The sequence below is a fragment of the Centrocercus urophasianus genome, unplaced genomic scaffold (assembly GCF_019232065.1).
Source record: "Centrocercus urophasianus isolate 14NV4802_14NV808 unplaced genomic scaffold, USGS_Curo_1.0 seq_15, whole genome shotgun sequence".
Classification (NCBI taxonomy): Eukaryota; Metazoa; Chordata; class Aves; order Galliformes; family Phasianidae; genus Centrocercus; species Centrocercus urophasianus.
In genome coordinates, this window is record NW_024884697.1 from 36917450 (window position 1) to 36937331 (window position 19882).

The 19882-nt window shown below is 38.4% G+C and overlaps 1 protein-coding gene across 4 annotated transcripts in view; it reads left to right on the forward strand.

The window, feature by feature from the left end:
• Window positions 1-19882, forward strand: part of NAV3 (neuron navigator 3) — a 252315-nt gene that overhangs the window by 141404 nt on the left and 91029 nt on the right. For all 4 annotated transcript variants that reach the window (XM_042815979.1, XM_042815980.1, XM_042815983.1 and 1 more), the window contains exons 10-12: window positions 11493-11601; window positions 12000-12383; window positions 15851-15970. In XM_042815979.1, the coding sequence (XP_042671913.1) occupies window positions 11493-11601; window positions 12000-12383; window positions 15851-15970 (613 nt within the window). The remainder of the gene's footprint in view (window positions 1-11492; window positions 11602-11999; window positions 12384-15850; window positions 15971-19882) is intronic.

Genomic DNA, 19882 nt, shown 5'->3' on the forward strand with positions numbered 1-19882 from the left:
ATACTCATTTGACACATCAGTCTAAAATTATCTCTGTACCAGAAGGGAAATCAGATGCCCAGGATTTGTGGGACTGCCTTGGCATTTAGCTGATTCATACTGACATTGAGCTTTTGTCCTGGTTTGTCTTACTGCTTTCAAAACTTCTGTAAGTCTAACATCCCTTATTTTATAAGAAATATGTCACCCTGAAGCTTGATAAAGTATTCCCTGCAGGTGACAAGTACCTGTTAAAGTTATAGTAGTAATTCTTAAAGTAAAAAAAAAAAAAAAAAAAAAAAAAAAAATTTAAATTAATCCAGAAGTCAGATTCTTTGGTCTTGTAAGTATGAAGAGTGTAAATTGAAACATTTAATGCAATTCAAATCAGAGATGTTTCTAAGCTGATTATTCAGACTTTGGCATTAGCAGTTGATTGATGTAACAGGCAGCAAAGCAGAATCACTGGGAAAATATGGTTCAGGGCTTTTGTGCAGCGGAAAACAGATGTGTGTCACCTGTAATTGGCTTGTAACAGCATAAATGGCTCAGATGCTGCATTTGCTAAATACGTATTTGTCTGCTTGGTGAACTATCACCAAGGCATTGGTGACTCTGCCATTGGTGAACCTGCATGAAAAAAAAAGCTCTTTCAAGTGGCTAATGTCTTTCTCAGAAACCTTCCACTGTTGTTGTGTGTGAGCACATTCTCTATATCATCTCAGGTTTCTTTTTGTAAATTGGTAGCCATATGCACTAGCACAATTTATTTGTAGGCAAAAAAGATCAATGAAAATCATGCAAGGGACTGAGCATCTGGAAACCACTGACAGGCTATAGGAGAAGGTTCATGAAGTGCCGTCCCACCTATTTTATATCTTATAATTCGTCAGTCTTTACGGTTTTTTATGGTGCCAACTATTGATAAGGCCAAAATATTAAACAAATAGACAAAGATATCTTAATCCATATAATTGTATAAACTGTTTCGCTACTTTCATTATAATTACATTCTCCTGTTCATTATTGCTCACTGGTTGAACGTTACTGTCTCTTAACTAGCCAAGCAGGTCATATTGGAGTTCCTAATCTACTTCAGGGTAAAATCAGCCGATCAGTCTTAAACGTCTCCATAATATAGGCAAAATTTGGATGAGAACAAAATGATTAAAATTCTTAAAATAAAATGAATTTCTTTGTTCCACTGGTGAAATGTGTCAGTCATGGCTCTGTTTTCTGTGCCTAGCAATGTAGTTCACAGCCTTTCCTCAACAGTGGTGATAAGAGAAAGTAGGGAGGAAAAGTGAGAAGCTCTAGAGGTAGTTTCCAGCTTTTCTCTGCTTCATATTCCTCTCAGTTTCTAAGGCCGTTGGTTTCTTTAAATGGCATTCCTCTCTTCCATCTCAGAGCTGTTGAAAGGATGGCACAAAGTCAGAGTGTAGCTGGCTTTTTCCACTTATGAGGGCTGCTCTGAAGTAATGCCTCCTATTTTCTTATATTGGCCCATGACCTCAGAGGCAGAGGTTGGTGATATGGCAGTAGAGGTTGAACCTTCCGACCAATATTCCATTCCGTGTTGTTGCCATATAAGAGATGGCAGCAGAGGGGCTGTCTGACAAAATAGTGTCTGACGTGGAAGTATGTATAAAGCAAAGGCGTGTCTATGAATTCCTTTGTGTGGAAAAAATTGCACCCATTGACATGGATTGATGATTGCATCAGTTATGGAGATCAACCAGTGGATATGAGCACAATGAGGCAATGGATGGTGTGTTTCAGTAGTGACAGCAACAGTGGGTCACTTCTGCTAGTGCAGATTTTTATGAGTGCAGGATGCAGGCTTTCGTTCATGTCTGGTGAAAGAAAATGCACAGGTAATGGGGGTGATTGTTTGAAAAACAGTGTTTTTGCTGTATCAGTTTTTTGTGCTTTTTGTAGATGCTGAAGTTTCCATGGCAATAAATAGGAGTTATTACTTTTGGAGCACCCTACCTATTTCTAGCCTGCTATTGGGCAAGTGATGATTTGGTTTTACTTGTAGAGCCATGGGACAGGAGGCTGGTGCTGGAAGGTGAAGGAGATGGTAAGGCTGGTGCAGACATGAACTCTCAACAGTTACCTTATTAATTCGAATAGTCACTTTCTTCTTTGGTTGTCCCCAGCCTGCTGCCATAGCTAACTCACCATATGTCTTATGCCTAAAGCCAGTTCTGCCTCTTGGTAGAGCTACTGTAAGTCTGGGTTTCTCCACAGTTTCTCCATCTCTGCTGGGAATGTGTTCCAGCTGTGACCTCAAGTGCTTCAGAATTTTTCCCTCTTTTCTTTTTGGTGAGAATTCCCACAGCTCAGCAGAGCACTCCCAGATGTTTTGATGGTGGACATGCAGATCAGCAGCACAGCACACATGCAGTATGTGTAACACCTCCTGCACACTTTGGGGGCAATATTTCTGTATGTAGTATCTGTAACATTTATCAGTTTCAGCAGAAAATTTATTGAAGAAGGATGTCAGTAAGTTAATTAAAAGTGGTACATATCTGTAACTACAAAGTGTGATTTCATGAAATCAGTGCTAATATTTGATTTTAGCGTTAATCAGAGTTTAAAGCAAAATGTTTAATTAAATAATTATTCATGAATTTGCAAATTTTGGCAAATTATAAAAAAATCTGAAGGATGAAGCAGAAATGACAGTAATTTAGTTTGAGTTATGTGCTAATATCAATGACAGTATTCTCATAACAGTATTCAATTTTCAACCTTTTATGTTACTGTGCTTCTTTTGTGCTCTGAAATAGAAATAGAGAAAAGAGAAGAATAGAGAAATGGGGGAAAAAAAAGAATAGGTATGGAAATAGTTCACCAATTTTTTTTCAAGTAATCTTCACTGAAGAGACTCATAATGTTATGCATTTGCAGATCTATTACATAATTCATTTGAACAACTGCTAATGATGTGCAGGGGCTTCAGAGAACATCTTATCTGACAGCAAAAGTTGTCCCAAGTCTATTAATGGTTAAAATCATTTCTATAATTCCTTTTATGAAAGAGATGGTAAATACAGTGTTATGCATTACAGTGACTGTGATGGAGTGGGGAAATTCCCTGTGCTGTTCTTTATTTAACCATGTTCCCGTGTGCTGGGTGGGGAACACACTGAACTGCGGGGTGGTTGGGGAATAATGCTCTGTCATGACATTTGCTTTCTTCTGGTCTCCCATACTGTGCAGTTGGTTTAGAAAGATTTATTTATTCATTGTTACAGTTTAAAATGGAGGTATGAGCTTTACAAAAGTGTTTTTCAATAAAGAAAACCAAGAATTTCCACACTGCAGTTTTATGTTTTGTCAAATAACAGACTGCAGAGAGGTGTGGTAAAGCAGGAGGATAAATCCAGAACTCTTTGCACTGACAATTTGGTCAAAATGTGCATGTGCATTTGCTCTATCTAAGGACAGATCTGTATACCAAATGAGGCAGTGGGATTCATAGGAGAAAAGTTTGTGTACTCTTATAATTGAGGGCTGTAGTGTAATGTTTGTATACATGAAGGCTGAATGAAGGTTGTGTGAGTAAACCAAATGCCTCCATATCCCCATGTTTCTTTCACTGTGTTTTTAATGCACAGAAGGAAAGGGTAGCTGCCAGCTATGCTCCTGGGGCCACCACAGAGCCCAGCTGTCATTTTTATTCTGGACTTTGTCGCATGCTGCAGCTGGGCTGCAGTGGGTAGCTCTGAGGACTAAATATGCCAAGCCAGTTTTGGTGCTTCTGTGTCCGGTGTGTCTGTGCAAAGAGCTGAGTGCTTCTCTAGGAGAGCAATGCTTGGTGCTGCCCACAGAGCTGGAGCCCCACTGAGAGCATCCCCACCAGCTGCTGCTGCTGGTGTTCACAAGCACAACTGCAGAAACCACCAAGGGCGTATGTGCCACTAGGCCGAGCAGACCACGGGAATTATGTCAATGGTGCAACCCTCCAGGTGTTGCTTTTCAGACTTCACATGTGAGAATTAATCATATCAGGGTGACAGTTTTCTTCTGGTCCCATGACTCTGTGGGTTAGGTGGGGGGTAGGAGTGGGCTCTCTTCTTGACGCTGTCTTTCTAGGAATGTGTCAGTGATTCAGTGTGGAAACTCTGACTGCTTGAGACTGCTGACTCTTCTCTCAGTTCTGTGTTTATGAGGGTTACCCAGGAAAAAATGCAGTTTTCCGTCAACATTTTTTAAGGAGTTTCTCCCCCTGTTCTTTTATTTTTCTAATGTTTTAAAAACTGCACTGAGAAAGAGAAATGCAAGGAATGCACTGAGGCTTCTCTTTATATGCTCTTATTCCTGTAGAGAATCTGAATACTTTATAATTCTTAGAGTGGCATTTTCAAAGGTTACCTCCCTGTCAAAGCTTTCCGGGTAGGGATATGAGAGTAGCAATATGTTGTTACATAAAAAAATCATCTTTGAAGATTTCTACGTAATGTTTTATGACACCAACTGCTCTTAGATAAGGAAATTTGTATATAGAAATTAGGAGTTTTTTTGTTTATCCTTCTATCATTTCTGGAGCTTACATCTTTTTCCCTGTCAGAAAAGGTATATATTAAAATGTAAAGTCTTCTTTTCCTCTTGATGTTTTATTTAAAAACCACATTTAGAATTGAACAACTTAGTTCAGACATGACATCGAGTTTCTTTATATGAAAATTACTATTCCATTTAATAGGATTTCTTCAGAAGATTGTGAAACAATAATTTAATCACAGCTTTTTAATTCCATACTAGAGTCTGAACCTCACAGAGATGCAAACAAGGTATATTTTAAGAGTAAAGAAACAAAATATTTCCTTCTATAAATCATCTTGCTGGGTAGTTGCTGTCGTATTCTATTTATTAGCTTCCTTACAATTTAAATTACATTTTCTAATTCATAACAGAAATTGCAAGGCTCGAGGTCCATTTACAAATCTGCTTTTAGCTTCCTGCACAAGGACTGGCAGTGATATGGAAGAAATAGTTCATCATCCTTACCTTTCTGGGAGAATACTAGCATTTGCACTGAGCTAGCTCTGTGACTGTAGCATCCCGTTCAGGTGGAGCTTTGTCTTGAAACCTGTGGCACTGTAAACTGGGCAGAGGCTTCTGTGTCTCCTGTTTAATTCACCAGGATGTTTGCTGCCATGGCAGCCAGCAGCATTCGCTGCAGTAGCAGAGAAGAGTCATATATCTGGGAATGCAGGTTGAATACTAAAATGCAAGGAGGCTTGTGCAGAGCTTTGCTTCAGTGGTTAATTTTGGCTCTTTATTGAGCTCTGACGTGGAGGCTGTACTTGCAGTTCTGTGTCAGCCCATCTGAAGTGAAGAGCCGTGCGCTGGGATCAGTCATGATCTGGTGAGAGAGGGAAAAACGCCTGAGATAGCACTTGTGCCTACTTTGGATTTCAGAGTGCAGCAGCCGTAGACAGAGATGCAGGCCCACCACTCCGATGAGACCAGTGATTGGATGGAGAGGGGAAAACACGGTTGGCTTTTGGGATTACTTCTGTGCTGGAGCAGAGTGTTTGATCAACTCTCTTCTGCTTGAGAGAAATCCAAGTGAAAATGACTGTAAGTACTGCAGATTAATGTGACAGGAGAGAAGTGGCTTAGCAGAGACAGCAGCGTAATTTTAAAGAAAATGACTGTGCCTGTCTAGTCATTTACAGTGTTTACTGTGCATGTTTGAGCTGTGCTTTTCATTACACGTGAAAGGATGTGCTCCCTGGGATGTGCAGTGTGTGATGCTGCAAGGGTCACCTCCAGACCGTGCTGAAGAACTGAACTGTTGCCTATCTCGGGAATATGAAGTCTGATTGAGGCAAAGCACAGCTGGGAAGATGCAGCGATCTGCTGAACTGTCAGTGTTTAAAGGCAAGGAGGTTAGGAGAGGGTGTGTTCGTCTTCAGAAGCAGAAGTCTCTAACCAACCTCACGCTCATCAGCGAAGGGGAGAAGAGGCGACACTCATACAGGGAAAACTGGTTTGGAAACGCCTCCAAGTCCATCCAGAGTTACCATCAGCAGGAGGCAGAAGCTGAGAGGAAAGGCTTGCTTTCCAAGGCACTCTCACGCTCAGTGCACTCCCTCTGTCAGCCTGGCCTCACCGCACCCCAAGCATTTCAAGCGCTACCATCTGCTGGAAGCAGGACTTTCAAGAGGTCTGGAGACCGTTGTACAGATGAAGGCTTTGGGATCGATAATCAGGAGAGGGGGAAATCAGATGATGAAAATGTATCCTGCACAGCTCATTTTGCTAGCAGGAACTGGGCAGAGGAGGAGGAGGAAGGCTGCTTGCGTGAAGGAACTGCACATCTGGATGAAGATGTCATAATAACGATGCTGGGGGACTTAGAACAGGTCCTTTATACTGATATTTTGGGTAAGTTCATGTTGTCTTCAAATCAGGAGACCCGTGAACTAGCACATTTCTGCACAGAGCAGATTTTTGATCTTGACAGTGATTTCATGAGACAGAATTGGGTTTGTTTGCAGTAGTATGCAAAAACAGGGTCTGGTCACTTTTTCCTTGTTTGCTTACTCTTATATCTAAAGACTGTGAAATGAAGACAATTGTCCAAATCATTTTTGATGGGTGCATGGGCAGCAATAATGTGTGAATAATTGAGTGTAGTTTTCTTAAGCTGTTGGAAAAAAATAAGGTGAAACACTTAGGTACTATTAGTTCACTCTAAAATTAATCTCATGGCATTCGTTCCCATGAGTTTTAAACCAAACCTTGAATTCAAGATTCCAATTTATAGCAAATGTGTCTTATAGCAAATGGCCTACGTACAAACTGTCCATTACTGCTGTTCCCTTCTCTCTGTTGATAATTTCATCCATATATGAGGAATTGTTAGTGCCAGGGTTTTACAATTTTGCTGTATCAGTGCATGCCAGAGAGCATTTGAAATCCACTGCCATAGGTTCTTCAAAAGGCTTGTGTATTACTGGCTTTACTTTTCATCTCTCAGTGCTCAAAGTGTTCATTTCTAGAGCTTTGTTCTTTAGCCTGTCAAATGGTTGAAATATCTTCTTCCTTTTCCAAGGTCACCCAGCATGCACCTGGCCTGGAGGCTCTTTTCTGTTGGGTGTGCTAGCCTTGATTATGTTTAAACTTAGGACAAAATGTTTGCTGTACATGTAATGTAGAAAGCTATCATCTCCAAATGACAATGAAACAAGCACTGTCTTTTTATGATTAACCTGGTAGACTATAGCTGTATTCTAGAAGAGATTTCTTCTAGAGATTAGAAGCTTGTTAGCCAAGGCAGCTGAACTCTTCACCTTCTCTAGCTTCTCTTCATCCATCCTTGAGCAAATCTCTCTTCTTTGTGAGCCTCAGTTTCCCCATCTGCAGAATGACACTGGTACTCTCATTTGTGAATGAAGTTTATGTCTAAGAGTAAAAATTCTCTGCTGCTTATATTTGAATCCTTTAGTGAAAATCACAAAATTAATGCAATTATTATTCTCTCATTATCTGCTTTGGGCTGTAATTATGTACACTCAAGTACCAAAATGATTCTGAATCCTATTTTTAAATGTTCAATGTGGGTAAGATTGAGAATAATAAATGTAAAAGTTTAACCTAGGTGATCATTGATTTCTGTAAGGTGCTTTATTTTGTTTCCTATGTGTGTATTTCACACAATGGAAGAACAAACAGTGTTTCTTAGAAACTTACTGAGAGAAACTGTAATGTTTCACTACTAACAGGCAAGAATTTGGGAGGCAAATTTTTGGAATGTTTATGTTTAATACCAACGATAAAGCTACAAGTGATTTAAGGAGATTACATCCATGAGGTCAGTAAAATACCTACATCCAACTTCCTTGTAAGAAGAACAGTATTTTGAAAGAAAGTTTCAGAATGCCCTGGTTTTAGTCATTCTTATCCCAGTCTTTTTGTGCATGAAGCAGAATGACTTTTCTTGTGTGCAAAGCAGAGTACTTGAGATTACAAACCATTTCTGATATGTGAGGGCATGCAAATATAGGTAGACTGCATGATGGCAGTGCCTATTATTATAACAGGATGTCAGGAGGAATTTGGGATCCCTTTGAACCTATCCGTTGTGTCCCAGTCCTTCTGCAATAAGCACATAGTGGCTGTTCTGGCAAACAAGGTATAGCTAGCTTTCAGAATAATGTGTCCACCAGCCCTATGGTCTTCTGTGTGGAAGACTTTATGTACATTAGCAGCAACAGGAAAGTCCTGAAAATGTAGATAATGTCAGGTTCAAGTCAGGTCTGAGAGTCTCACACTCACCACAGAAAATTTTTCAAGTATTGTGGTCAGTTGTTTATTCTTTTTGACTTGTTAATGAGGGATACAGCATAAGCTCATCAGTCCACTCATAAGAGAAAGAAAAGATAATAGTTATTTGTAAAACAGTATCTATGGTAATGGAGATTTCTAACTGGATCGTAACTGGAATGTTATGATCTTAAAATACTATATAATGCTATGTAAGTACTCATAGCACTACATAGTATTTTAAGATCATAACGTTCCAGTTCTATTTCTTTTAGAAAAAGTAGTTTTGATATTACCCCTGTGTGACTGAGACATCAAAAGAGATTAAATCTCAAAATTTCCACCTTTCCAGGGGATAAGAGTGCTACTTTTTATGATGTTATCTGTCTGAAGATGAGACATTCTCTGTGAAAATATATTTTGGCAGTTTGCCATATAAACATACTTTTTTTCTTTTGCTATTGCAATTGCACCTGAAGGCTTTGTTATACTAGTTATTGTGCAATATATATTAAAAAAGACAGTTTTTGTCATTGTTGCTGCAAGAATTTGCAGAGTTAGCATACAGCAAAGGACAACTGGCAAGGATAAACAAGGAAGGAAAAGACAAAGATACTGTATGTGCAGATTATATTCAGTTCCTCAAATAAATACAGAGGTAAATGATTGCATTGCCTTAATTCTGCCTGCCTACACTCTGAGATTTATCTTTCTGTGTTAACAGAATATTGTCTCATACCACCAAGCTTATGATTCACTTTTGGTTTGAGGCAAGGTAGGGAACAGGCCTGGAGTTTCCCCCATGTAAGTGTTGTGGCAGGAAGATTCACTTTCACTCCTGAAAGTAAATTTAAGTGCATTTGCCAGAGGGACAAAGAGCAATGGCAGTGAAGAACTGTGTGCATCTGCCTGGAGGCTGTCCTGGACAGTCAGCCTGAGCTCTGTCTGGGCTTTCAACAGCAGGCTCAGTCTAACAGGATGATCTCCAGCACAGCTTTGGCATGAACTCTTCTGCCTCACAGGATTTTCCAGTATGGCACAGAAACCTCTGCAAATAGTACATGGGATCCATGCATATACTGATCAGCAAGGTGCTTGACTAACAGATGCCTAGCCTAAAACACAGAGCTAGTGGTGGTAATTTCAGCGAGTGTGAACATTTGCCTCCTTCAATGCACACAGATGTCTTATTTTAAGGAGCAAAACCTTCTGGGTGGGCATGCCATCAAGACGAGATGGAAGGTTTGGCAGCAGTACTTGTCTCCACCCCACTGTTGGTTCCATGCCACCGAGCCAGAGGTTTGTGGATGTCTGGCCTTGAAATCACTGTGGAATTTATTCAGAGCAATAAAACAATTGGGATAGCACTGTTTCCTGAACAACTACTGGCTGCAGCAAAAGGGCAGAAGATATAGCTGGTCGTGGGGTAGTTGGGAAGTCCTCAAACTGGCATTGCTGCGAAAGCTAGCTTGACATTCTACCAGAGCTGCAGAGTATGTTGAATAGTACTGTACATCCTTGGGCTATCAGGGAAGAAAGAAAGGGTATACAGAATTTATATGCAATAACATGTTTCCATTAACTGCCAAAAGTTTCTTAACTGCCTGCATAGTGAGCAGACGACAGAAACATGGAGAGCACAGTAGCAAATTCAGGTTTGTCCTTGATCTGAAAGACTTCATCCTTTAGTCAAAAATTAAAATAAATAAATAAAGTTAACCATGGTTAAAATAATACCATTTCTTTCAGCGGGTTCTCTCTTGTATTTGAAATAAATATCTCTATCTATATTCAAATCTGCCTATTGTAAACCCGTGTTATACAAATGTGGTTTTGATACAACATAAACTTTGTATGTTTTACTCAGGTCTTCAAACAGACGTTGCATTTAGATTGTCTTATCAGGTTATTTTATTCGAATATTTTCCAGCTCTCTTGTCCCCAGACATGCTTCTGTCACTTAGATGATACACCATCCTTTTCCTTGGAGACATCATCTTTGTTGAATTTATACTTGTATAAATCCACATATCAACATGGGAAGAATAAGGATGGGAACAGAATGAGAAATGCAGCAACTTAGATATCAATTTTCATGTGTATTTTACATTTTACAAACGTGAAATATTACAATGCTACATAGTATTTTGTCTATGTTTAAATTTCTGATCTTGAAATTTGTACAGTGTTGAATTTAAATTCACAAGACTATGTCATGATGGATGTGTTCAAAGATGAAACAGTTTCTCAATGTTCTGAAAATTCCAGAAATAAAATAGAAGATTTTTCTGGAAGGGAATGTTGGAATCTGGAGTTAGATATTAGAGATGTGTCTGGTGACTGCATGATACTGTAATTGATGGTAACTTTCCATAATGAGTAGGATTGACAAAGTGAGGTATGACTTCAAATTTGTCATGGATGGAGTAAAAAAGAGAGGACGTACAAGACCATCTATTCCAACAGTACTTCTATTGCCATTACTACCACTAAGCTACTAAACCATATCTCATAGCTCCTCATCCAGACACCTCTTGAACACTACAGGGACGGCGACTCCATCTCCTCCCTGGGCAGGCCATTCCAGTTCCTGACCATCCCTTGAGAGAAAAGGTTTTTCCTTATGTCTAATCTAAATCTCACCTGACACAACTTGTGGCTATTTGTTGCATCCCTGCTGAAGGCTGCTAAATTCCATAATCGTGTAAATGATTCACATACTTAAGAGTGTTTTGACTTTTAACCCAAGTAAAATATAATAATAGAATAATCTACTACTTCAGGAACCGAACCGTTAAAGAAAGATGCTTTGAGTACTTTGAAATAGTCTGGATGTTAAGTGCAGACAGAAGAGCTGCTGTAAGTCATTCTAGTTCTTTCCAAACACAAATTTACTGTGGCTTAGTTTCTTGCCACATCATGCAAAATGTCCAGGAGGAAAAAGAAGCTGTGTAACATCTCAAGTGGTCCAGGGTTGCATTTTGCTTTGATTGTAGAAGATAAAAATCCAATCACTCTTAGTCTGAGTTTCATTAATAAATTTCGGCCCTATCAGGATGTTTCACTAACTTCAACATATGTGGTTTTTATTACTGAAAGAAAGAGGTTTTATTTTTTAACAAGAGACAGAGATGTTTACAATCATATGTATGTATTCTCAACTATTTAACATGATATATTTGTATGCACTTAAATTTATGTGACTTTTGTTTTATTTCTTTCAGGGGAAGACCCTGAAACAAGAAGGATGAGAACTGTAAAGAACATAGCAGACCTGAGGCAGAATTTGGAAGAAACTATGTCCAGCCTTAGAGGGACCCAGATAAGCCACAGGTAAGCTGCTTTTGTGTAGACTACTTAAATATCAGATTATAGAAATGCGTTATTACTTGCTATATGAATTAGAGACTTAACAAGGGAAAATTAACTATAACACCATCCGTATTGTTTTCTAGACTCCCTCAACCATTTATAAGTGACTTCAGTGTACTTTTCTGTCAGTGTCCTATGCAATCATTCACAAAGATGTTTGTTTCATATACATGTTTAATAGCCTTTAATAGATACTTAATAAAATTTATTCTAGATTATTTACAAGCAAACATTTTTATCACACAAATGTATGTGCCTGTGGACAGACAGACATGCACCACACACAACTTTTTTTAATACTCCATCCTTTCTCCCAGGATGAGAGGAAGCATTCTGACTTCTCCATTTTGTTTTGACAGCACATTGGAGACAACTTTTGACAGCACTGTGACAACAGAAGTGAATGGAAGAAGCATACCGAGCTTGACAAGCCGGTCCACCCCAGTGACTTGGAGGCTTGGGCAGGCCAGTCCTCGGCTACAGGCAGGAGATGCCCCATCCCTGGGTGCCGGGTATCCTCGCAGCAGCACGAGTCGATTCATCCACACAGATCCTTCTCGATTCATGTACACCACCCCACTTCGCCGAGCAGCTGTTTCTCGCCTTGGAAATATCTCACAGATCGACGTGAGTGAGAAGGGAAGCAGTGATTTGGATATGTCCTCTGAAGTTGATGCTGGTGGCTACATGAGTGATGGGGATATCCTTGGAAAAAGTCTCAGAACAGATGACATCAATAGTGGGTAAGCAGCACTTTCTCCTGTTTGAACTAACATCAGATTGGCAAGTTCATTAGCATCTTCCTGAAAAATTCTGACATACAGGTGGGAGCTGCATTATGGATGCTAATAAAAATCTATGTATTAGACATAATAGTAATAAAAATAAGCCCCTAAGTTGCCAGCAGTGTTCCACCTGCCGTCAAATCCGGATCCTTCTCTTTCACATCAATATGAATTTGCAATGAACGTTGATAAGAACACAGGTATATTGCTTTGGAATTTCTTAGTTGTCTGGTAAACCATCAGTTTTCACTACTTGCCTTGAGATGGGTTTTCTGGCAGTATTTTTATGTTTTATTAGAGATGGTAGATATGGAATTGGACCCAGCTAATGAAAAGCAGTTGCTGACAGGCCTGCCTTTCTCTGTTAACTGCTTTGCATACTGTCATCTTATACTCTGTGTTTCAAAATGATACTGCAGTTTTTCATCATTGCATATCATCAGAGCGGGAGGAATATCTTTTGATGGAAGAATAGAATGGTTATTATCCTGGTTTATCCAGGAGGAAGACTGAACATTACTTATAAACATATTTTTTGGCCAATCAATTGATTGACTTTGAGGTACAGCATTCCTTATGATACCAAGAGGTTGACCAAAGTACTTTTTTCGTGTGGAAGTTGAGTTTCTCTGTAAAAGAATTTTTTATTTTCAGTTTTTTGAAAAGGAAGTTTCTGACTGATTTGTAAGTATATATAGCATAAGGGTCTTTATGCTGAGATAACAAAAAAATGTACAACTTAGTTTCAAATTACTGTTGAACAATTCTTACTCCTATGCATCCTATTACTTCACCCCTATGTATGTTAAAAGTTTTAAAGCATTATTTTTTTTAAAAAAAGGCATATTACAATGTTATCCATACATAAATTGCAGTTCAGTGTTGCAGCAGATTTTATTTTGGGTGACAAGTTGGCTGCTCAAAGGTTCTTGGTGGCTGAGGTTCAAACATTGGTTTGAACAAAGTCCCATAGAGCCAATGGCCTTGTCACTCTGCACTACTTCACTCTGCATACATTTAGGACTGTCAGTCTAATCTTTTGTTTTGAAGTATAGCTATGATAAAAGAATGATAGCTGATGAAATCAAATATGATACGTTCCTAAAAGGAAATCTGAGTTTGTAATCCAGCCTGTGCCTTGATTATTGTCTCACCTCAAGCCGCACCAAAAGACTAATTTCTAGAAATACCATAACTGTAAAGAAAGCGAATTCCTATATCTGTTAACACACTGTGTCAATTATGAAAGGAATAGTACTGATAAGCCTGCCTGGAGCGTAGCATTAGTGGCTAAAAAATTGGATGCCATATGCATGTGTGCTAGAAAAGACAATGAAATGAAGAAAACAAAGAGTAGGTCTTGACTACAGTACAGAAGCAGAGAAAATTAATATTGAAAACGTAATAGCTTAATGTCTGAAGACCTTTTATAATAAAGAAAACATAAATTCCGCCTTTAATGGATGCATAGATTTATTTAAAAAGATTTCAAAAAGAGCGGAATCCTTTGCAGTGACTGATGAGTTGTATTAGTTAGCTTATCACTTTAGAGAATGAATATAGTCATCTTGTGTGACTTTTCTTTGCATCAGTAATAAGTATGACTCAATAGACAGTAAGTTACAGTGTGCTCAGTTAACGTTTTTAGGTGTGGTAAATGTTAAAAGCAAGTTAGTAAGTTCAGAAAATTCAGAATTCATCGAGGCATATAAAGTCTTATCTTCTTCATTCCTCTTCCATTTTCAGTTTAATTACTTTAAACACTTGGGGATAGGAATGCAGCAGTAATTAGAATTTAGTGTGAGGGAGGCCTGTTAAGAGACTTGTAATATCTCTCCATTCAGGCCTTAGTTATAGAGTACATAATCCATATAGACTGGTTTTCACTCAAATCACAGCAAAATTTAATATGCAATTTAAGAACCTTGGAGTGTATTGCTGAATACACCCCTCCTAAATAATCTCTCAGAAAGTCTCAAAATAAAAGGAAAATCTAGTACCTTAGGAAAAAAATAATTAAAGTTATCTTCTGCAGATTTCTGATATCAGACTTTCAGAAATCCCCTTCTGAACTGCAGATCCCTTGGCATTTAGTTAAAAATAAACAAACTAATCCTTTGTGTTTTAATGTATATGAGGTTGCCATCATCCAGACTGCCATTCAGCTTGCTGTCCCAAGCTGTTGGTGTCTCACAGGGCTTCCCTACCACAGCTTTGAACTCTTAAGTCTGGACCAGTTCACATCACGGGGGTGATGATGGGTGTTGCTGGACTGCTGTGTCACTCCCTTGGTCTCCTGGATTGAGAGATCACTTGATTTGTACTAGATCAGCTCCAGAAGGAGACATGGGATGAGGGCCAACACTACATCTGGAGCACCAGTGGTGTGTGTGAGTTTTGGCTTGTGCTTCAGAGTCTGTGTAGAGTTATTAAAGTCAAGTGTTTGTATACTTGGACACTTTGGCTGAAAGATGGATTTGAATGGCATCATTTCATGGCCCTAGGAAAACTTTCGTTAAAGATTGTTTGAATTGTGAGTGAACTTCTGTATTTTAGACATTCTCCCAGCATTCAGGATCCCTCTTATTTCAGTAAGCCTGTACATTTGTTTTTTAATAGGTTCACTGGGGTACGCCAATATTTTTCAGTTATCAAAAACAAGAAGGAGGTATAAAAATCAACTCTTTGAAGGCAGACAGTTTAATGTAAGCTTCTTCAAGAAAATAATGGAGAGGTCTTGAGAGAAGCTCACAGTAACGCTCAGTTACAAGCACCATTTTAAACATCTCACAGAGATAACTAAATTGCAGGTAGACATTTCAGAAATTACTGCTGCCACTTGAAATTCAGAATTCTTTAATGGTTCTCTAGTGAGTAAGAAGCACTATTCCCTCTGTTGAATTCATTAGTCATTCACTATAATGTGAATCAAGCAAAGGAAACACAGATAGAAACAGATGTTTAAATACCACTGTAAGGCCTTCAGTGATATCTCTCTTCATAAATGTGTGTGTGCATCCTAGCAGAGACTATGGATTTAGGTTCTTAATTTCTGTTCCAATTTAGATGAATGATTTTGTTTGCTCTTTTGTTTTTCCATTAGATTTACACCTCTTGCATCTAGTGTTATTCTTTGACAAACTGCAGTACTTAAAAGGTACTTCAAATTACAAAGATATTTGAGAGCTTCAGTTTAAATATATTTTGGCAAAACAGGTTACTCTTACCAAATGATCCTAGAAAATGAGCACATAGCTAATCTCCCTTCACTGAGCCCATAAGCTGGGAATATTTAGTCTAAGTCTACATCTAATAGCATAGTCTTTACCTTAAGCAGTTGAATTCCACACTCCATTAACTTTAGAGTGAAACACAGTTGGCAGATGGCTGCATTTCCCACTGATTGACCACACATTTATTTTCAGGTACATGACAGATGGAGGACTCAACCTATATACGAGAAGTCTGAACCGAATACCAGACCTAGCTACTTCTCGAGATGTCATTCAGAGAGGGGTTCATGACGTGACCGTGGATGCAGACAGGTAATGGTGCTTTGCACAGTAAACACCTATCTGAGCTTTACAGACATTTTTCATCCCCCATACCTGCTAATATACCACTATCCTGATCATAAGGAGTAGCAAGAGAAAGCAAGCTTCAAAGTCTACATGTTTGATCACTGAATATGCCAAATGCTGCAATGGATGGGGAAAAAGCAAGTTTCTTGCAAGGGAAGGGGAATCAGAGGAAGAATTTACTGTTGAATGTGTGAGTGAATATACTGAGCAGCTCAGACCTCAGACCTATAAACTTGAATTTCTGAAGAAGGGCATGATTTTTACGGGTTGCCTTGTCAGTAGATGAGCACACACAGTCCCTAGGCAGCAGGGAGCTTCCTTGTGCCTGACAAGTGGGGCAAAACACAATTCTGGAGTTAGCTGGAACCAGAACCCTGCTCTTCTTCCCCTATATTGCCCCTGAGCAGTGGGAGGCGATAAGTGTGGTTATGTTCTACTATTTATGCAGCGTGAAAAGAAACATTATCATACCCCCATACACGTATACATAGGTGTGAATATAAAAACGTACTCCCACTAGTACTTCTGAAGATCATGCAAGAGTTTTCTTTTGGCTTGTGTCCATCTCTGGGAAATACAGATCCATAACCTAACTTTTGCAGAACTTCATCATCACAGAGCTGTCAGCTCTGAGGTTTTGGTCAGACAATCACAGAGATAAGGAGCAGCTGTGAAATTCGGCAGTGTTCAGTTTTAGGGGTTTAGTCCCATCCTTTCAAAATCAATGTTTTTAATCAAGAAGGGTTGAAAGATTTGTGGAGCAGCTTTGGTTTTGTAAACCCAGCAAGCTAGTTGAAGCTTCAGAACAATAATCTAGATATGATACTATTTTCACTTCTCCCAGTTTTTCAGTGGAAATATATCTATGACGCAAGTCAGGAATAGTCTGCATTAGTTAAACAATAAATGCAGTGCAGTAAGATAGACAACATAATTTTCTTCTACAGATTCTAATTACTTAAAATAAAGGATTGCTTTAACTGATTTAACACTTATTGACCTTGAAGAAAAAATCACTTCTATATAGTTTGTGTTGGTTATTTGGAACACAAGCAATGATGCTATGCAAAGACCAGAAGAGCGTTAGTAGGCGTTTAAGAAAAATAAGTTGGATAGAACTCAGGCAGTAACAGAAGGAGAAAATGAAATGTGGGCAGGAGAGACTTTTGTGAGCTCTGTATGTGAGAACAAGAACCTTAAGCATAAAGTGGGAGAGATGGTGGACAATTTGGGAGTTAGAAATCCAATAATTAAAGACAGAGAACATAGATAATGCCACATTTTTATGTTTCTCTATATCGAGTTCATTTGGGATGGGAAGTTATTAGAGATCTTACTTTGAATTATTCACAACCAGATTTCAAACCACAAATTTTCCTGGGAAAAAGGAAGTCCAAATTTAGGGATTTTAAAATTTTCTTCTCATTCTTTCTAACCCTAAATGCCACTCAAAGCCTTTGTGCTTGTTTTTCTTTGATGTGTTATTCAGTAATGTATGTGTTAATTTGTTCTGTATAGTGTGCAATTATGTATGTTCTGGATGTGAAAATACGAAGAAGCTATCAGTTCTAAGTTAATGAGGTTGCCCAGTATTTGCCAATACATAAATCTGTTTTGGTTTGTTTTCACAGACTTATCAGAGTAGTTAAAAAATAGCACGCCCAAAACTACTATGTTGTTTCTGAGCCTTTCATCTTTGAGTCTTTTTCATGTTAAGATTTTAAAGCAGAGAGTTCAGAATTGTCAGGAGATTGTTTTTGGTCTTGAGCGAAAAGCTGACCAGTGTTACGCAAGATGCAAAGCTTTTAAAATGCTGGAATTCATGCATACTTATGGAAGAGTTATTTGATCTCAACAACTAAAATTTACATATATTCAGTCTTCATTGTACATTCTCAGACTGCTCTTGACATTAGTAAACTGCATGAACAGTCCTCAAAGTAATTTTTTTGAGGTTAAAGCCTATAGTGAAGTCGGATTTACTTTGTACTGACACTTTACCCTTATACAAACAATGACAGCTTGTGCTTGTCCGGACCCTTTAAATGGGATGTCATATTACATGCCATTTATTATCATATAATTAAAAACTTAATCATGATGCACTGGCATGAGGAATTTAAATTAAAGATTAGACTACTTTGCCATTTTCTGACCTTTCAGTGCTTGATTTTTAGAAACTTAATCATCTTTGACACTTATTTTTTTGCGTATCAGTGTACTCTATTCCTTTAAGTGACAAGAAGGTGTTTAGGAAGTGGGAAAAGCTCAAGTGGTTTTATGAGTTTTGACGACAGCGAAACATATGCTTGCCAAAAATGAATCACAAAAAAATTGTTCTAGGTCACTCAATAAAACTATTTCTTTGATCTTCACCAAAGCATGTCACATTTATATGAAGTCAAATGAGAAAGCAGTATAGAAATTGCTGAGACTCCTGCTTTGTTTGAAAGGAGATGTTTTGAACCTTCACAACAGTGTGGGTACCTGAGATTCATTATCATCTCAGGTAGCTTTTACATATAATTTTTATATTCTGGAAAGTAGAGGGGGATTATTTCAGGGTTTCAAGGTATTCTTTGCCACTAATATGATGAACTTCCATTAAAGAGCATTATTCTATTTTCTGTTGGCCAGATAGATACATGAACAACATTTGCATTTTCTCTATAATATCATCATTATAAGCCATTTTCATAGTTGGCAGGATTTGCCCTTCCCTTTCTGTTGTAAAAGATTCTGCTGGCATCTCTGTGCAGGGAGAAAATAAATGATAGGTTGCAAATACTGACTTACATTAGCTGGCATCCAAGGAGAGAAACTATCTGTCCATCACTACAGCCAGCAAGTTTTGCTGACAGCAGATCCATGTTCTTCATGAAAATTCATCTTAGACTTTCTCTAATGACCTAAACTGCAGCTTCTGCTTACATTTTACAGCTTCTTTGTTTTTGTGAGCTGACAGTACAGTATTCATCAGATAGGTGGGCTGATAATAGCTATAAGAGTAATACCATTTTTGGAAAATTTATACTTTCAATCTAATTCTTGTCTCAGGGATAAGTCTGGAGTAATACATTAAAATTAAGGGCACAATCTTGTGTTAAAAGACAATCAGGTCTCCAACTTGCACTCTTAAGTTGGTTTCTGATGACACCTGCATTTCTGCTTATTTGGTGAGTGCCAAAAAGCAAAGTATTCAAGGATCTCCTTTTGGAAACAGCACAAGTAAACTCATCCAAGCAATAATATTAAATTGCCCTTTGAACAACTTCATAAAAAGTTAAATGCATGAACACGACATAAGCTCAGGTTCAAGTGTTGCTTGCGTGCTGCTCTGGAAAGCAGATCACTGTAGAAAGGAATGCAGAGTGGTTGTTCTGGGGGAAAGAACTGAAATGGTTCAGTAAAAGGATGGAGGGAACTGGCACATGTCAATGGTTGGATCTTCTTCTCTTGATTTTTTTTTATTGACATTTTTTGTCTGTAGGTGCCTCTTCCTTATTAGTGAGTTACCTTCTGTCAGATACCATAAAAATTTAGGTAGAGAGCAAGACACATTGTTTGCAGTGAGCGTAACTAGGGGTGTGTTTGGGAGAGTTCTAAGTGGTATGATATTACTTTTCATTTATTCTTCTATCTTCCTGCTCTACTCTCTATCATTTGCCCTCTGGGACTCTTAGAGGGAGTATTTAAGGAACATTCTTGGAGTTGAAAACCTTTTTCAAGGTATGATGAGCCAAAAGAGATTAAACACAACCACACAAAATGAATTATATTCTTGGAAAGAGTAAGGTTCATTGAAAGGTAAATAGTAGTAGTTCCAAACCACCCTGTATTGTCCTTAGAAGCTGTTAAGGAGGCCTGAAGAAGCCC